This window comes from Typopeltis vanoorti, chromosome 13 (assembly GCF_054136105.1).
Source record: "Typopeltis vanoorti isolate ZY-2024b chromosome 13, IOZ_Tvanoo_1.0, whole genome shotgun sequence".
In the NCBI taxonomy this organism is placed as follows: Eukaryota; Metazoa; Arthropoda; class Arachnida; order Uropygi; family Thelyphonidae; genus Typopeltis; species Typopeltis vanoorti.
In genome coordinates, this window is record NC_143561.1 from 96,784,601 (window position 1) to 96,799,224 (window position 14,624).

At 33.2% G+C, this 14,624-nt stretch overlaps 1 protein-coding gene across 1 annotated transcript in view; it reads left to right on the forward strand.

The window, feature by feature from the left end:
- The window catches only part of LOC150100399 (secernin-3-like), a 144,922-nt gene that overhangs the window by 96,604 nt on the left and 33,694 nt on the right, over positions 1-14,624 (forward strand). The window contains exon 6 of the mRNA XM_090402730.1: positions 1,826-1,920. Within this exon, the coding sequence (XP_090258856.1) occupies positions 1,826-1,920 (95 nt within the window). The remainder of the gene's footprint in view (positions 1-1,825; positions 1,921-14,624) is intronic.

Here is a 14,624-nt window from a genome sequence, read left to right on the forward strand (position 1 = left end):
ATCCTGCTCAGTTGCACATAATAAATATTACAGACATCACAAAAGCTAAAGAAAATCAATTATATAGCAAGCCTGTGCAATTTTTTTGGTCTAGCTGATACCAAGAAGTTAAAAAGGAATTTCTTCAACTATCAAAGAAGCAGGGAAGATTCGGGTTCCAGTCTTAAAATTCTGCTATTTAAGCAATACAGCTTCAAAAATCCATAAAATATTGTGGACCAATCGCATGTGTGCAGACCTTCTCCAGTACTACCTGGGTTTTCATCTTCCCCTGTTTGGAGTAAATAATTATAAAGGTCCAAAGCTGAGATTGTTCCTGAATACTACAACACTCTGTGTTTAACTCTAAGACTGCTACAACACTCTGGCATTGACATTCTTTCCATTAAAAAAAGTAAAATTTGGCATAAAGAAATCTTAATCTCTTTTGCTACAAACTTCCACAGTTGGGTACTGACAACAACACTTTGTTTCATAACTTATTGAAGTTCCAGTGATACCCTAACAGGAGGGATCTTGCTTGGAAAATTGCATATGTCCCCCCCCCCCCTTTCAGTTAATACCATCAAATGGAGATACTTTAACACTGGAGATCCAATATGTGAATTTGTTATCAATTGGAAACAGTAGAACATGCATTCTGCAGCTGCTCTCTTGCCCTGCATATTTGGAACAGATTATGTAATGTGTTGGGCATTACATTACTTACAACAGAACAGGTTATTTTTTTGCAATACCACCACCTGTCAGCAATGGGAAGAGAATTTTGAATTTTGTAATTAATGAATTAAAATACTATTTATGGAAGGTTAGAAATAAACATGGATTTGAAAACTAACAATATGACATCCAAACGCTTTATAATATTGTATTGTGGAAATTTTATTGTTCAATCAGACAACTTTTGTACTTAGAAAGAAGCATTCTAAGAGATAATCAGTTTTTGACTAGGTGATGTAGACAACCCATATTATGCAATATTCACAGGGGGGGGGGTAAAATTCTGTCTATTTTTGTTATGAGAGGTTTTTTAAATCGTTCCATCCTCTTAATTCAATATGGTCTTATAGTCACTTGCAGGGATGACTGGAGAGCAATCCTGGGCAGAGAGGGCCAACTCAAGGCAGTTAACTCAGATAAGGCTAACCACCCACCTGGTCTTTTTGGTCATTCATCTATATGAGATTGGTGAAAAGGGAAAACTGATAGCCTTTGGCTATATGATGATATAAAAGAATCTAAGATCTTTTTTCTCTCTCTCATGATATCTACCTATCTGTCTTTCTCCTAATATTATCAGGCTCTCTTGCACCCTTATGCTAACTACTCTAGGCCTATGATGAGAACCCCTTTACTTTTTCACCTCATTAAAGGTTGGCATTGTATACGTTATACAATGGAAGAAACAACAGCTATATAGAAAGTCCATTAGAAACCTAAAAGACTATTTTTGGAATCAGTAACTCTCTTAATCTCAATAAGTATGGCTGTATTAATTTACCCGAAATTTTAGAAATTTTTATTATAATTCCAATATATAAGCCTAAGCCATGGGCTGCCTATACAACTAGCCCTATAGCCTATGTCTGGTCTCTAGTTATCTCTTTTTCCCCCATTACTTTTGATTTATTTCCACTGATTATTTGAATTTTTATCATTTGAAGATACTTATTTGAATCTAGTGAAATATTAGTTCAGTAAATGTCATAATTTTATTATGTTTTTAATGCAATTAAAACCTCACCTTTGTAATACAGTTAGAAACATAATAATTAACACCCAAACTTTGCTCTATGATCTCTCCTCCCCCCTACTTTTTTTACAGGTGATTTCAAAGAGACACACATGTTTGAAGTTTTAAGAGACAAACCAAGCGGAATATGCATGTCTTCTGGATCTTTTGTCTCAACAGGAAGTCAGGTAGTTTTTGCAGCATAAACATTTTTACATACTTGTATCATTGATGTTTAATTGTAACTGGAATGTTTTCAGAATTTTTTTTGCACATTTAAATTTTTTAAAAGAAGCAGAATTAATAATTAGCTAAATTTTACATAATACGCATAGTGAGTTGGAAGTCCTTGAACACTTAATATATATATATATAAAAAAGCTGGTTAACATGCATGAAGAAAAAAGTGATTTAAGTGTTGATGATTACGCAGATAAAGTTTTTTGATACACACACACACATACACACACTTTATGTCTCATTGTTAGCACCATTTACTGCATTGATCACATCCATCCATAGTTTTCTTGTCATGAATGTGCTAACATGTCTATTGATCGCCGTGCTAATATTCTTGAGACTTGTTTTTGTTCTTTGAGTACCCCATCACCTCTGTAGTTACATCAGTTTTTTTTTTTAAATTATATATTACCCAAATGAAAATTGAATAGTATAATATCTGTAATCAACTATCTACAGGAGGTTGATTAAACCTCCTGTAGATGTATATGTTGCTAGATACATTTATATATGTGTGTGTATATATATATATATATACTATATAATATACACAGAGAAAAAATAATTTGATTCGAAAACGCTGATATATTTCATCCAATGTAACATGGACATCATTGTTAGGGAGAAAGACAAATAACTACATTCAAAACATGAATCACAAGAATGAGTTGTGTAGCATGTGCTTACTAGCTAATGTCTCAGCTACAGTCCTAAACTACATCGGTAACATCTTACAAAGGTGTAATTCCTTGCCTTATAAAAAAAAAAAATGTACAGCAAGATAGCAGAAGTACTTAAACAGTACAACTTAAAAGTTGCCTTCTCATTTATACAAAAACATCTCCACATTGCTACAATCACCCTGACAGTTTTACTCTCTTCTCAAGAGACCAGAAATATACAAAATTTTCTGTGCATGTGATATCTGCTATGTTGGACAAATGGGATGATTTGGAGAGATCTGTATGAAAGAGCATGTCAATGATGTAGAAAAACAGTGGCCATTCAAATAGGGTTGGTATTTCATACTGCAAATAAAAAATTACGTACTTTGGCAGCTCACAGTAATGCCATATATTGAATTCAAAAACTATATACTTAGATTCAAAGAATCCACTGAAATGCTGTCCAAACATGTTGACAAAAATGAAGGTCTTATTTTAAACCAACTTTATTCAGTGTATATCAAAGACCCGAATAGCTGTGAATTAGAATACGATAGCCATTACAAAGCACAATGCAACAAGCTACATGTGTGACATTTCAATACTGTGTTCATAAAGTTTAAGTTCATTCTATGTATGACATTTGTTGTGTTAGAAATCACTCTGTTAATACAACTTTTTTCATATTTACAATTCATCCCAAAGAGTTATATGATAAATAATAGGAAATGGGTCAATTAAACAATTCTTTCTTCCTTGATATTTCTTATTCATGGTTCATATTGAATAAGCCATAATAGAAGAAATCTTCTTTACTGACTTGAAGTTGTCTGGCAATTAAATTTTTTTAAAACTTTTTAGATGCACTCAAAAATGCATTTGATATAAGTAATGGATATTTTTTTTTTATATCTAATAAGGAACTATTAGTAGGAGAGTAATTATCCAATATGTGTTATTTGGATGGAAAATAACCTTTGAGTGTCATTATATATTGTACATTGTAATTGTAGTTTAAGAATATCCTCAGAAGAGCAAATGAAATTGTGTGCTGTGAGCAAAAAAAAAAAAAGAGAGAGAGAGAGAGAGGGAAATATAATCTTTCTCTTTTCTGTGTCAGTTCAGAAAAGGAAGGATTTTATTATTTTCTTTTCTAATGTAAATTTTATCTTATGAGAAAGATTATTAATTTTAACTGAAAATGAGTAATTCTTCATTTGAATATGGCCAACTAGCATATACGTCGTCAACATAACAAAACCAAGTAGAGGGAAAATATGTGATTATTATATGCATTTATTAGAGCAGACCTTATAGCATCACTGGCAGATAATTGTCACTGCACCAAAGGTGCATGTGTTGGAAATATGAATTTCTTCCATATGTATGTGCTTAGTAATTTGTTTATGTAATGATATATTATAAATTATTGCATAAATAAATTTTTAATTTCTTGAAGGAAAAAAAAACATACAAAAAATGCAATTACTTTTCAACAACATTTAAGTTCTTTTTTTCTAACATCAGTGAGTAAAAATAAAATATTAAAATATGTTTTAACTTATGCATTCAGTGTTCTTGATATAAGAAGTGCTACTATCTGTAGGCTACATGTACCTGCTTTACAGCACAAGCAACAAAAAAGAACAATTTTTTCCTAGCATTGTTTTTGATAACACTCAAATTCCTAGACAAGATGAGATTTCTCTTCTCGGAATTACCCTGACATCTAGCCTCTCCTGGCATAAACACATCACAACCGTTGCATCCTCATCTTCCAAAAAACTAGGTTTTCACTTTTGCTCAAGACACCACTTCACCTCTAAACAACTGTTAACATTATACAAATCACAAATCTGCTCAGCTATCGAATACTGCTCTCACATTTGGAGTGGGGCTCCTGAAAGCCCCCTCAAAATGCTTGACTCAATACTGTGGAGAGCATTTAGACTGATAAATGACCCATCTCTCACCAACTCATTCCTCTCACTTTCACATAGATGCTTGGTCTCTGTAATTTGTATATTCTATAAATATTTCCATGGGAAATGTTCATCTGAAACAGCATCAATAATTCCACCACTCTGTACTAAGCCCATTGAAACACATACAGCTGCCGCCCAACATCCTTTCACAGTACACCTTGAAACCCACAGAACAAGTTTCTTTTCCTCCTCCTTCATCCCTGCTACTGCGGTACTGTGGAACAGTCTTCCTCCTGACATATTTCCCAAGGAATACAACATACAGACTTTTAAATCAAATGTAAACAAGTTTCTCCTTTCCCAACCCACCACCCATATACGGTACTAATGTACTATAGGTTGACTTGTTAACCTCTTGTATATGGGCCCAACATATTAAAAAAAAAAAAAGTTGCAGTAAACCTTGTTACTACATATATTTATGTAGCATGGGAAAATAGGTGCATGAACATTGTGCTATATTATGTTTCATGGACAGCATTTATGTCTTTGTGGAAAGCATCTTCAAAAACCAGCAAACTTAAAATTTTCAGAAAAAGCACCATTTAATTAACTGTTACAAAAGGTGTTAGAAAATGTGAAATTTCACTCAGCTTGAGAGTAGTGAAAAGTGTGTGAATAGGCATTATGCAGTTAACCAGACAAATTTGTAATAGAAACATAAAAATTAGTTTTAAATTTTTTACTTTTTTATGTAAATAAGTGTTATATGCCAGCCTGGTTAGAGGAGTGGTTAGTATATCTGCTCTCCAACCAACAGGCAATAAGTTTGAATCCTGCCATCAGTATGGATATTTGTGATGTCTTTAGGTGAGAAATGAATTTTATCACCCAGTGTGAGATCACCACCCCACTTATTGGACACCTTAAATGGCTTGAAAAAAGTTAATTTCTTTTCAAGCAGTAGTGTTGTATATACACTGCTTGGAAAGAAGTCAACAGACACTCCCATTCACAATATGCATCATGCCATGTAACGAGTCACGTACTTTAGCAGATATAAAATGGAAGGATATGATGCTCCCAAGTCACTGTAACTGTCTCCAGGTGAAATGGCTGCAAGAAGGGGAACTGATGTAGTTTGAAAGAGGCATTGTGATAGAATATCATGATGCAACTGCCTATCTGTTCAACAAATTGGGCCATCCGAGGTCAACAGTCAATAATACCATACTGAGATGGAAGTACAGGGAGTCATCTGTAAGTGCATCCCACAGTGAACTACTCACCAAATGTGACCGTAGGGTGTGTTGGATTCTGATTATGTAGAGATTAGAGTAATTATTATTTGGTTCAGAATCCAACATGATCTTCCATCACAAAGGCTAGACTTGTAAATATTATTTAATGTAAACAACTTATTTTACAAACTAATATTCATATAACTCCTTAATTTTGTCTAATATTTAATTAATTAATCAAAGATATATGTATTAATAATGAAAAGACTGTATTAAATATTATTAAGCTATTTTATTTATTACTATGTTAATATTATAAGAGTTTGTATTTGATAATTTAACTGCGCATTAATTGAAATGTAAATATTCCTTATTTATTCCTATTTGTAGAAGTTTAGCGTTATGCAATACCTCAATTTTATTATATTTTGTCTGGTTGTCATGGAAACGTATCTAAGTGAACGAGCACGTTTTTGGAACAGAATGTGGGGAGAAAGCTGAAGGTTTACTAAAAAGGAATTAGTTGAAGAGATCACGAGAAGAATTTAGGCGGGAAAAACTGATATAAAAAGCGAGGAACGCTGGAAAAGAGGGAGCATTAGAGATTTATTAGAGAGGGATTGGCATTAGGTTGGAATCGGAGCATTCGGCATTCGAAAATCACAGTGCGATAATAGCGAGTCGGCAAGTCATTCAAGCAGCTAAATAAAGTCTGCTAGTCGAGAAGCGGTTAGCTTATAAGTTTCGGAATAACAAATAAAGCTACAGAAGATAGCTAAGTGATACTAATAGACTAGCGATTACTTGAGTTGAGATTTAATTTCAGGGCCGACCTTTCAAGGACACACGGAAACTTGAAGCATAGCACGAAGTAACTAGAGGCAACAGAGTTGTGTTTAATGATAGCAGTGTCAAGAATTATAGTACCTAAAGGATTAAATTGAATGCCGGAGGAATGAACAACTGTGCATATAAAACCTCAAGTTAAGGAATTATTGTATGTTGCCTTATTTCATGACTGATCAGTAGTACTTTATGCAACAACGTTTGTTTATGTGTGTAGTGACCGACGATTGATTCAGTTATTGCTTAGAAGATTTATTTTTATGAGTGCCGTATACTGTTTGAGTGTTTATAGTTATAAAAACTGTTTGTGTGTAAGTTAAAGAAGAAAAAAGATTATCGGTAAGATTATTCCAACCTTTAATAATTCTATACAGAGAAGTGTGTGAGTTTCATCCTAGAATTTCCTTATATTAACAGTAACTATTTCGGAAATTAGCTGAAGTGTAAATTTAACAGTGTGTTTGTGAAGAGGTGTTACTGCAATTTTATTGTATTTGGAACTTAAGGAACTGTGAGAAGACTGTATTATAGAGACAACAGATTTACCATTGTATGAGTTGAATGATTGAATTTACCTGAGGAGTTAAAATGTTTGTGATTTCTTAATTACTAATTTAAACTTAAGTGTAAAATTTGTGATTTTAAATGCTTGTTTTTGTTTATCTAATGTTGTATTTTGCCTGAATCTCTTTTACTGCACCATTCATAAAATATTCGAACCAAAGCGGGTAAATTAAATAAGTCAAATATATTCGGCCAGTATATATTTTAAGGAGAAATAGTTGAAGGTTGATTTTTCTTCAATTCTTGAACTAATTCAGATATAGAGTGGTGCAGTCTTTAAATATAAATTTTCTCTATATTTGAATTAGAAATCAACTAGCAACTATTTTTTTGGTTAAGAACATCATATTGACTAACATGTCGGATCCAAGGTACAGATTAAGAAGAAGTAGGATCCAACAAAATGGCGCAGTCGGTAGGATTTTGTTGGATCCTACTTCTAAATCTTTACCTTGGATCCGACATGTTAATCACTATGATGTTCTTAAACAATTGATAAGTTGTAAGTTGATTTCTAATTCAAATATAAAGAAAATTTATATTTAAAGACATTTTTTGTTGGATCCTACTTCTTCTTAATCTATACTCTGGATCCGACATGTTATTTATTATGATGTTCTTAACAAAATAGAAGGTTGCTAGTTGATTTCTAATTCAAATATAAAGAAAATTTATATTTAGAGACTGCGCCAATTTATATCTGAATTAGTTCAAGAATTGAAGATAAACCAACTCACAACTATCTCTCCTTTTAGGTGTTAATATTATAAATACTGGCCGAGTATATTTAACTTATTTATCACTCCCGCTTTGGTTCGAATATTTTATGAATGGTGCAGTAAAAGAGATTCGGGCAAAATACAACTTTAGATAAACAAAAACAAACATTTAATTTAGAATCACAAGTTTTACACTTAACTTCAAATCACTAATTAAGTTATTAGAAACATTTCAGCCTTCCTGGCAATACAGTCATGCAAACTCAGACAATGGTAATTCTGCTATCTCTACTTTACAGTCTTCTCACAGTTCCTTAAATTCCAAATACAATAAAATTTTCAGTAACACTTCTTCACAAACAATCACTTTTAATTTTACACTTCGGCTAATTCTCCACAATAGTTACTGTTAGTATCAGGGAATTCTAAGATGAAACTCACACACTTCTCTGTACAAAAATATTAAGGTTGGAATAATCTTACCGATAATCTTTTCTTCTTCGTTTACTTATACGTAAACACTTTTTATAACTGTAAACACTTTGAACAGTAAACGGCACTCATTAAAATAATTCTTCTAAGCAATAACTGAATTAATCATCGGTCACAATACACATAAACAAACGTTGCATAAAGTACTACCGATCACTCATGAAATAAGGCAACACACAATAATTCCTTAACTTGAGGTTTTATAAGCACAGTTGTTCGTTCCTCCGGCATTCAATTAATTCTTTAGGCACTATAATTCTAAGCACAGCTAATGGTAAACTTCAATTTTTGCAGCCTACACCATTCTAGTAACTCCGTGCTTTATTTCAAGATTCTGTGTGTCCTTGACAGGTCGGCCCTGAAATTAAATCTCAACTCAAGTAATCGCTAGTCTATCCGTAATCACTTAGCTATCTTCCGTAGCTTTATTTGTTATTCCGAAACTTATAAGCTAACCGCTTCTCGACTAGTAGACTTTATTTAGCTGCTTGAGTGACTTGCCGACTCGCTATTATCGCACTGTGATTTTCGAATGCCGAATGCTCCGATTCCAACCTAATGCCAATCACTCTCTAATAAATCTCTAATGCTCTCTAATCTCTAAGGCTTACTCTTCCTTTGAAAAATTTTTCTTTAAAGAAAAATTTTTCACACTAGACTCACGAGTGGAGAAAACTGACTTCTTCTTATCTCCCTTCCAAGATCTTAAACAGCACTTAGTTTGAACATGATTAAATTTTTTATTACAGTTTATGTATTTACCTTTCTGCACTTCTCAACTTACGTTCTTGTTGTTTTTATCATAGGGAGAAATTTGATTGCTACACTTATAATGTGATATTGTCCTTTCAGGGCAGAAGTTCTGTTCTCTGTCACTAGCATTCATCCTCAGTTGTCTATCAACTTGGCGATTTGTTCCATGATGTAGTTTGATTACTTTGGCAAAATTAACTTCAACTGTTAATTTATTTTTAGTGGCAACGTCTGATTCAGGTTTGGGTACTACTTGTTGTGACGGTTCATCAGTGATAAGTTGTATTTCAGGTTGATTGTGCACATCAGAATTAGTATCACTGTGCTTCACAGTTGGTTCAGTCATAGACAGCTCTACCTTATCTGGAGCAATTTTTTTATTAGGTACACAAAACCTTTCCCTTTGTGTCTGTGTTCTATCATACATATAATTGCCAGCTCTTCTGATACTTCTTTTCCTGTTCATTAGGGATATTTCTTTTCTAAAAAAATCGCAGGAGAACTGATATCTTTCTAAGAAATTTGTTCCCAATATGATGTGGGAGCTTATGTCAGCGGTTGAGGGGATGATAAATAAGTCCTGCCAGACAGCTTAAATTCTGGTAGGTAGATTCTTGCTGGAATCCTTTCATACACTACAAAGTTTGGATCTGAAAGAGTAGTAATTTTTACAGGTTGTCTAAGTTTGGCAATATTATTCCTTAATTTATGTCTTATACCTTGGAGATAGTCCTTTCTAATAGTTGAAGCATTACATCCTGTATCTAATAAAATATTACACTTAGAACCTAGGATTTCTCTTCTAATTCTCATCAATTGTTCATTAGATCCTTGGTGTTTCTGCATTCTATTATATCCTCTGTGGATTATGTGTCCATACTTTGAATTCCAGCCTTTATTAGAGTAATTTCTTTTGTTAAGAAAACAGTTTCTAGCAAGGTGTCCAACTTTATTGCAACTATAGCATTGGGGAGGATCTCTATGTTTTCTCTCCATCTGAGGTTGAGATACAAATGATATCTGTTGTTTAATATTTTGTAGTCCTAGTAACAACTCACTTATATTTGCCAAAATAGGTTGATTTTGCCTTTCTACTTCCAATTTAATTCTTTCATCAACCTTATCTGTTGTGGGGTTTTGGTTTTCTTTAGATTGTAGAGTGAATGTTGCCAATTGCTTCATCACTTTATTAAGACTATCCATAATAGGTTGATTCAATTTCTCAACTTCCTGGTGAATTAAGCTCTGTACATCTGCCATCAACTTCTTGTTGGTTTGATCTTCATTCACAATCATGTGACTAACACTAATAGGACTTGCTCCAGTATCTTTTCTTTTCTCCTCTTCCTTATTATTCTTCCCTCCAACTTTAGGCTGGTCCAAGGGATAATTAATTTTATCCACAACATTGACAAAAGTTGCATTGAATGAGGGACAAATGTCACCAATCATCTGCTCTTTTTCTTTGACAGGTTTCAGGCATTCTTCTAGTGTGGTGATCTTCTTTTTATAAGCTGCTTCTCTCAGTTCTGGCTTAACACCTTGTCTAAATTGTTGCAATACAGCCCAATCTAAGTGTGGTTTATCCTCATTAGTCACATTTAAACTGTTGGCTAGTGTCAATAAACGATTGTGAAAATCAGTAACAGTCTCTTTATCTTTTTTGTAAGACTCTTTAACTTCCATAAATTTGGGCCAATACTTCTTAATTTTGAGAACTGAGAAATAAGATTGTCCTTAAATATTTGATAATCAAATGTATCCTTGAGAATTGGAGATGAGTTAAAATATGTTCTAGCCTTGCCTATTAATTTACTTCTGAGTAAAATTAACAATTGAAAATCTGTCCAATTTGCTATTTCTCTAAGTTTTTCCACATAAGTAAAAAAAAAACAGTACATTATCTGATTCTTCACTTGAAAATTGGGGAAAAACCTGTTGTGGGTTCACTGTACGAAAAAATTCACTATCTTCCATTTTAGAACTAGATGAAACAGCCATATTAACCTATTAACAACAACTTCAAAAATTTCAGAATTCCAAAATAACTTCTATGTTTGCCTGATTCTAGTTTACAACCAATTCACTTGATTCACTTAATTTATCTTTAAATTCTCTTGGGATCACCTTTTTTTTTTTATATACTCTTACAAAATTTAATACTTAATATTATGATCTTTGTTAGTGAATTCAAATCCTGTTGACTGCTGCGCCATTTTGTTGCACTTTTACTGCACCATTCATAAAATATCCTGTCGGCTGTGCCATTTTGTTGGATCCTACTTCTAAATCTTTACCTTGGATCCGACATGTTAATCACTATGATGTTCTTAAACAATTGATAAGTTGTAAGTTGATTTCTAATTCAAATATAAAGAAAATTTATATTTAAAGACTGCGCCACTTTATATCTGAATTAGTTCAAGAATTGAAGATAAACCAACTCACAACTATCTCTCCTTTTAGGTGTTAATATTATATATATTGACCGAGAATATTTAACTTACTTAATTTACCCACTTTGGTTCGAATATTTTATGAATGGTGCAGTAAAAGAGATTCAGGCAAAATACAACTTCTGATTAACAAAAACAAACATTTAATTTTTAAATCACAAATTTTACACTTAACTTCAAATCACTAATTAAGTTATTAGAAACACTTCAGCCTTCCTGGCAATACAGTCATGCAAACTCAGACAATGGTAATTCTACTATCTCTACTTTACAGTCTTCTCACAGTTCCTTAAATTCCAAATACAATAAAATTTTTAGTAACACTTCTTCACAAACAATCACTTTTAATTTTACATTTCGGCTAATTCTCCACAATAGTTACTGTTAGTATCAGGGAATTCTAAGATGAAACTCACACACTTCTCTGTACAAAAATATTAAGGTTGGAATAATCTTACCGATAATCTTTTCTTCTTCATTTACTTATACGTAAACACTTTTTATGACTGTAAACACTTTGAACAGTAAACGGCACTCATTAAAATAATTCTTCTAAGCAATAACTGAATTAATCATCGGTCACAATACACATAAACAAACGTTGCATAAAGTACTACCGATCACTCATGAAATAAGGCAACACACAATAATTCCTTAACTTGAGGTTTTATAAGCACAGTTGTTCATTCCTCCGGCATTCAATTAATTCTTTAGGCACTATAATTCTAAGCACAGCTAACGGTAAACTTCAATTTTTACAGCCTCTACTATTCTAGTAACTGTGCTTTATTTCAAGATTCTGTGTGTCCTTGATAGGTCGGTCCTGAAATTAAATCTCAACTCAAGTAATCGCTAGTCTATCCGTAATCACTTAGCTATCTTCCGTAGCTTTATTTGTTATTCCGAAACTTATAAGCTAACCGCTTCTCGACTAGTAGACTTTATTTAGCTGCTTGAGTGACTTGCCGACTCGCTATTATCGCACTGTGATTTTTGAATGCCGAATGCTCCGATTCCAACCTAATGACAATCCCTCTCTAATAAATCTCTAATGCTCCCTCTTTTCCAGCGTTCCTCGCTTTTTATATCAGTTTTTCCCGCCTAAATTCTTCTCGTGATCTCTTCAACTAATTCCTTTTTAGTAAACCTTCAGCTTTCTCCACACATTCTGTTCCAAAAACGTGCTCGTTCACTTAGATACGTTTCCATGACAACCAGACAAAATATAATAAAATTGAGGTATTGCATAACACTAAACTTCTACAAATAGGAATAAATAAGGAATATTTACATTTCAATTAATGCGCAGTTAAATTATCAAATACAAACTCTTATAATATTAACATAGTGATAAATAAAATAGCTTAATAATATTTAATACAGTCTTTTCATTATTAATACATATATCTTTGATTAATTAAATATTAGACAAAATTAAGGAGTTATATGAATATTAGTTTGTAAAATAAGTTGTTTACATTAAATATTTACAAGTCTAGCCTTTGTGATGGAAGATCATGTTGGATTCTGAACCAAATAATAATTACTCTAATCTCTACATAATCAGAATCCAACAGGTGCAACTATAAAGAATAACATGTTAAAACTGCCGTTTATTGGCCAACACTTTGAATGCAGTGTTCTGGGCATGACAGAAACACAAATCCACACAAAAGAATATTGAACAGAGGCTCACAACATCGGTGTCCATGCTATGATGACAACATCCAAGCCTGACATTACCTGAACCGAATATGTAGTGTTGTTTTCAGTGCAAAGAGTGTGTATAGTAAGATATGGAAGTTAGAAAGCTGTGTTATAAAGTAGCGAATCACGCTACACCCACTATCAAGCAGATGGATGGGTGTGGGCAGATGCTCGGTGAACGTCTCTTACCAGAGTACATAACTCCAACTATGAAATTTGAAGGTGGCGGTGTGATGGTATGGCCCTATTTTTCCTGGTTTGTCATTGAACCCTTGTTTGTGGTGCCGCAAGCATTGAACTTCGAGACATATCTGAACATTCTATGGAACTGACTATTGTCTCTTTCAGTAAGAGAATGCATCATGTCATAAGGCTTCTGCTGTAACTGCATGGTTTGTGGATATGAACATAACCACATTTAACTGGACTCCACAGAACCCTGATCTAAACCCTGTTGAACATCTGTGGGAAGAATTGAAGTATCAGGTGATGTTAAGGGATGTTCACCTCACAACAGTCCAGGATCCCTTTACATGCCTTCAGGAAGAATGATTGCTGTACTCATCTCAGCAAAAGGCATTCTTCATCTTATTGAAGTGGGCACCATGGCTGGTTGTTCCTCACACTGTGGTATCCATTGACTTCTTTCTAAGCAGTGTGTGTGTGTGTATAAACTTGTGTGTATTTGCAAAAGAAAACACAAATTGTAACTTTTCTACAGATGCATGATACAACTTTTTATTCATTTCTCTCTAAGGATGATTACATCACATCAGTAATAAATTCCATTCTTTGCGTATAAATACAAAGTGGATGAGAATGGAATTTATTACTGATGTGATGTAATCACCTTTAGAGAGAAATGAATAAAACTTCAAAAAATATGAATTTTGTTCATGGAAGAATAATGGTAATAAGAGATATTCCATATCCTTCATGGTGATATCAGAACAAGTATGAAGGAAACTTGAAATGTCCAAGTTGACAGAAGTAATCATGTACAGGGATGACTAATAAAAATTTGCCGTGATTTAAAATAATTGATCTGCTCAGAGTTCTTCCTGTTGGAAAGAATAGATCAGGTATTATGGTCTAACAGGAGGATCTGAGGGGGTAAGTGCTACCAGTTTAATATTGAGAGCATAAGGCTCTAAACTTTGGTAGGCAAGGATGGTATGCAAAGTATATAATTAATGGGAAAATTTTGAAGGAGGTGGAAGAGATGAGAAATCTGCTAGTAGTTGTGAACAGAGACTTGAGGTTTATGGGTAAAAGAGCTAAAAT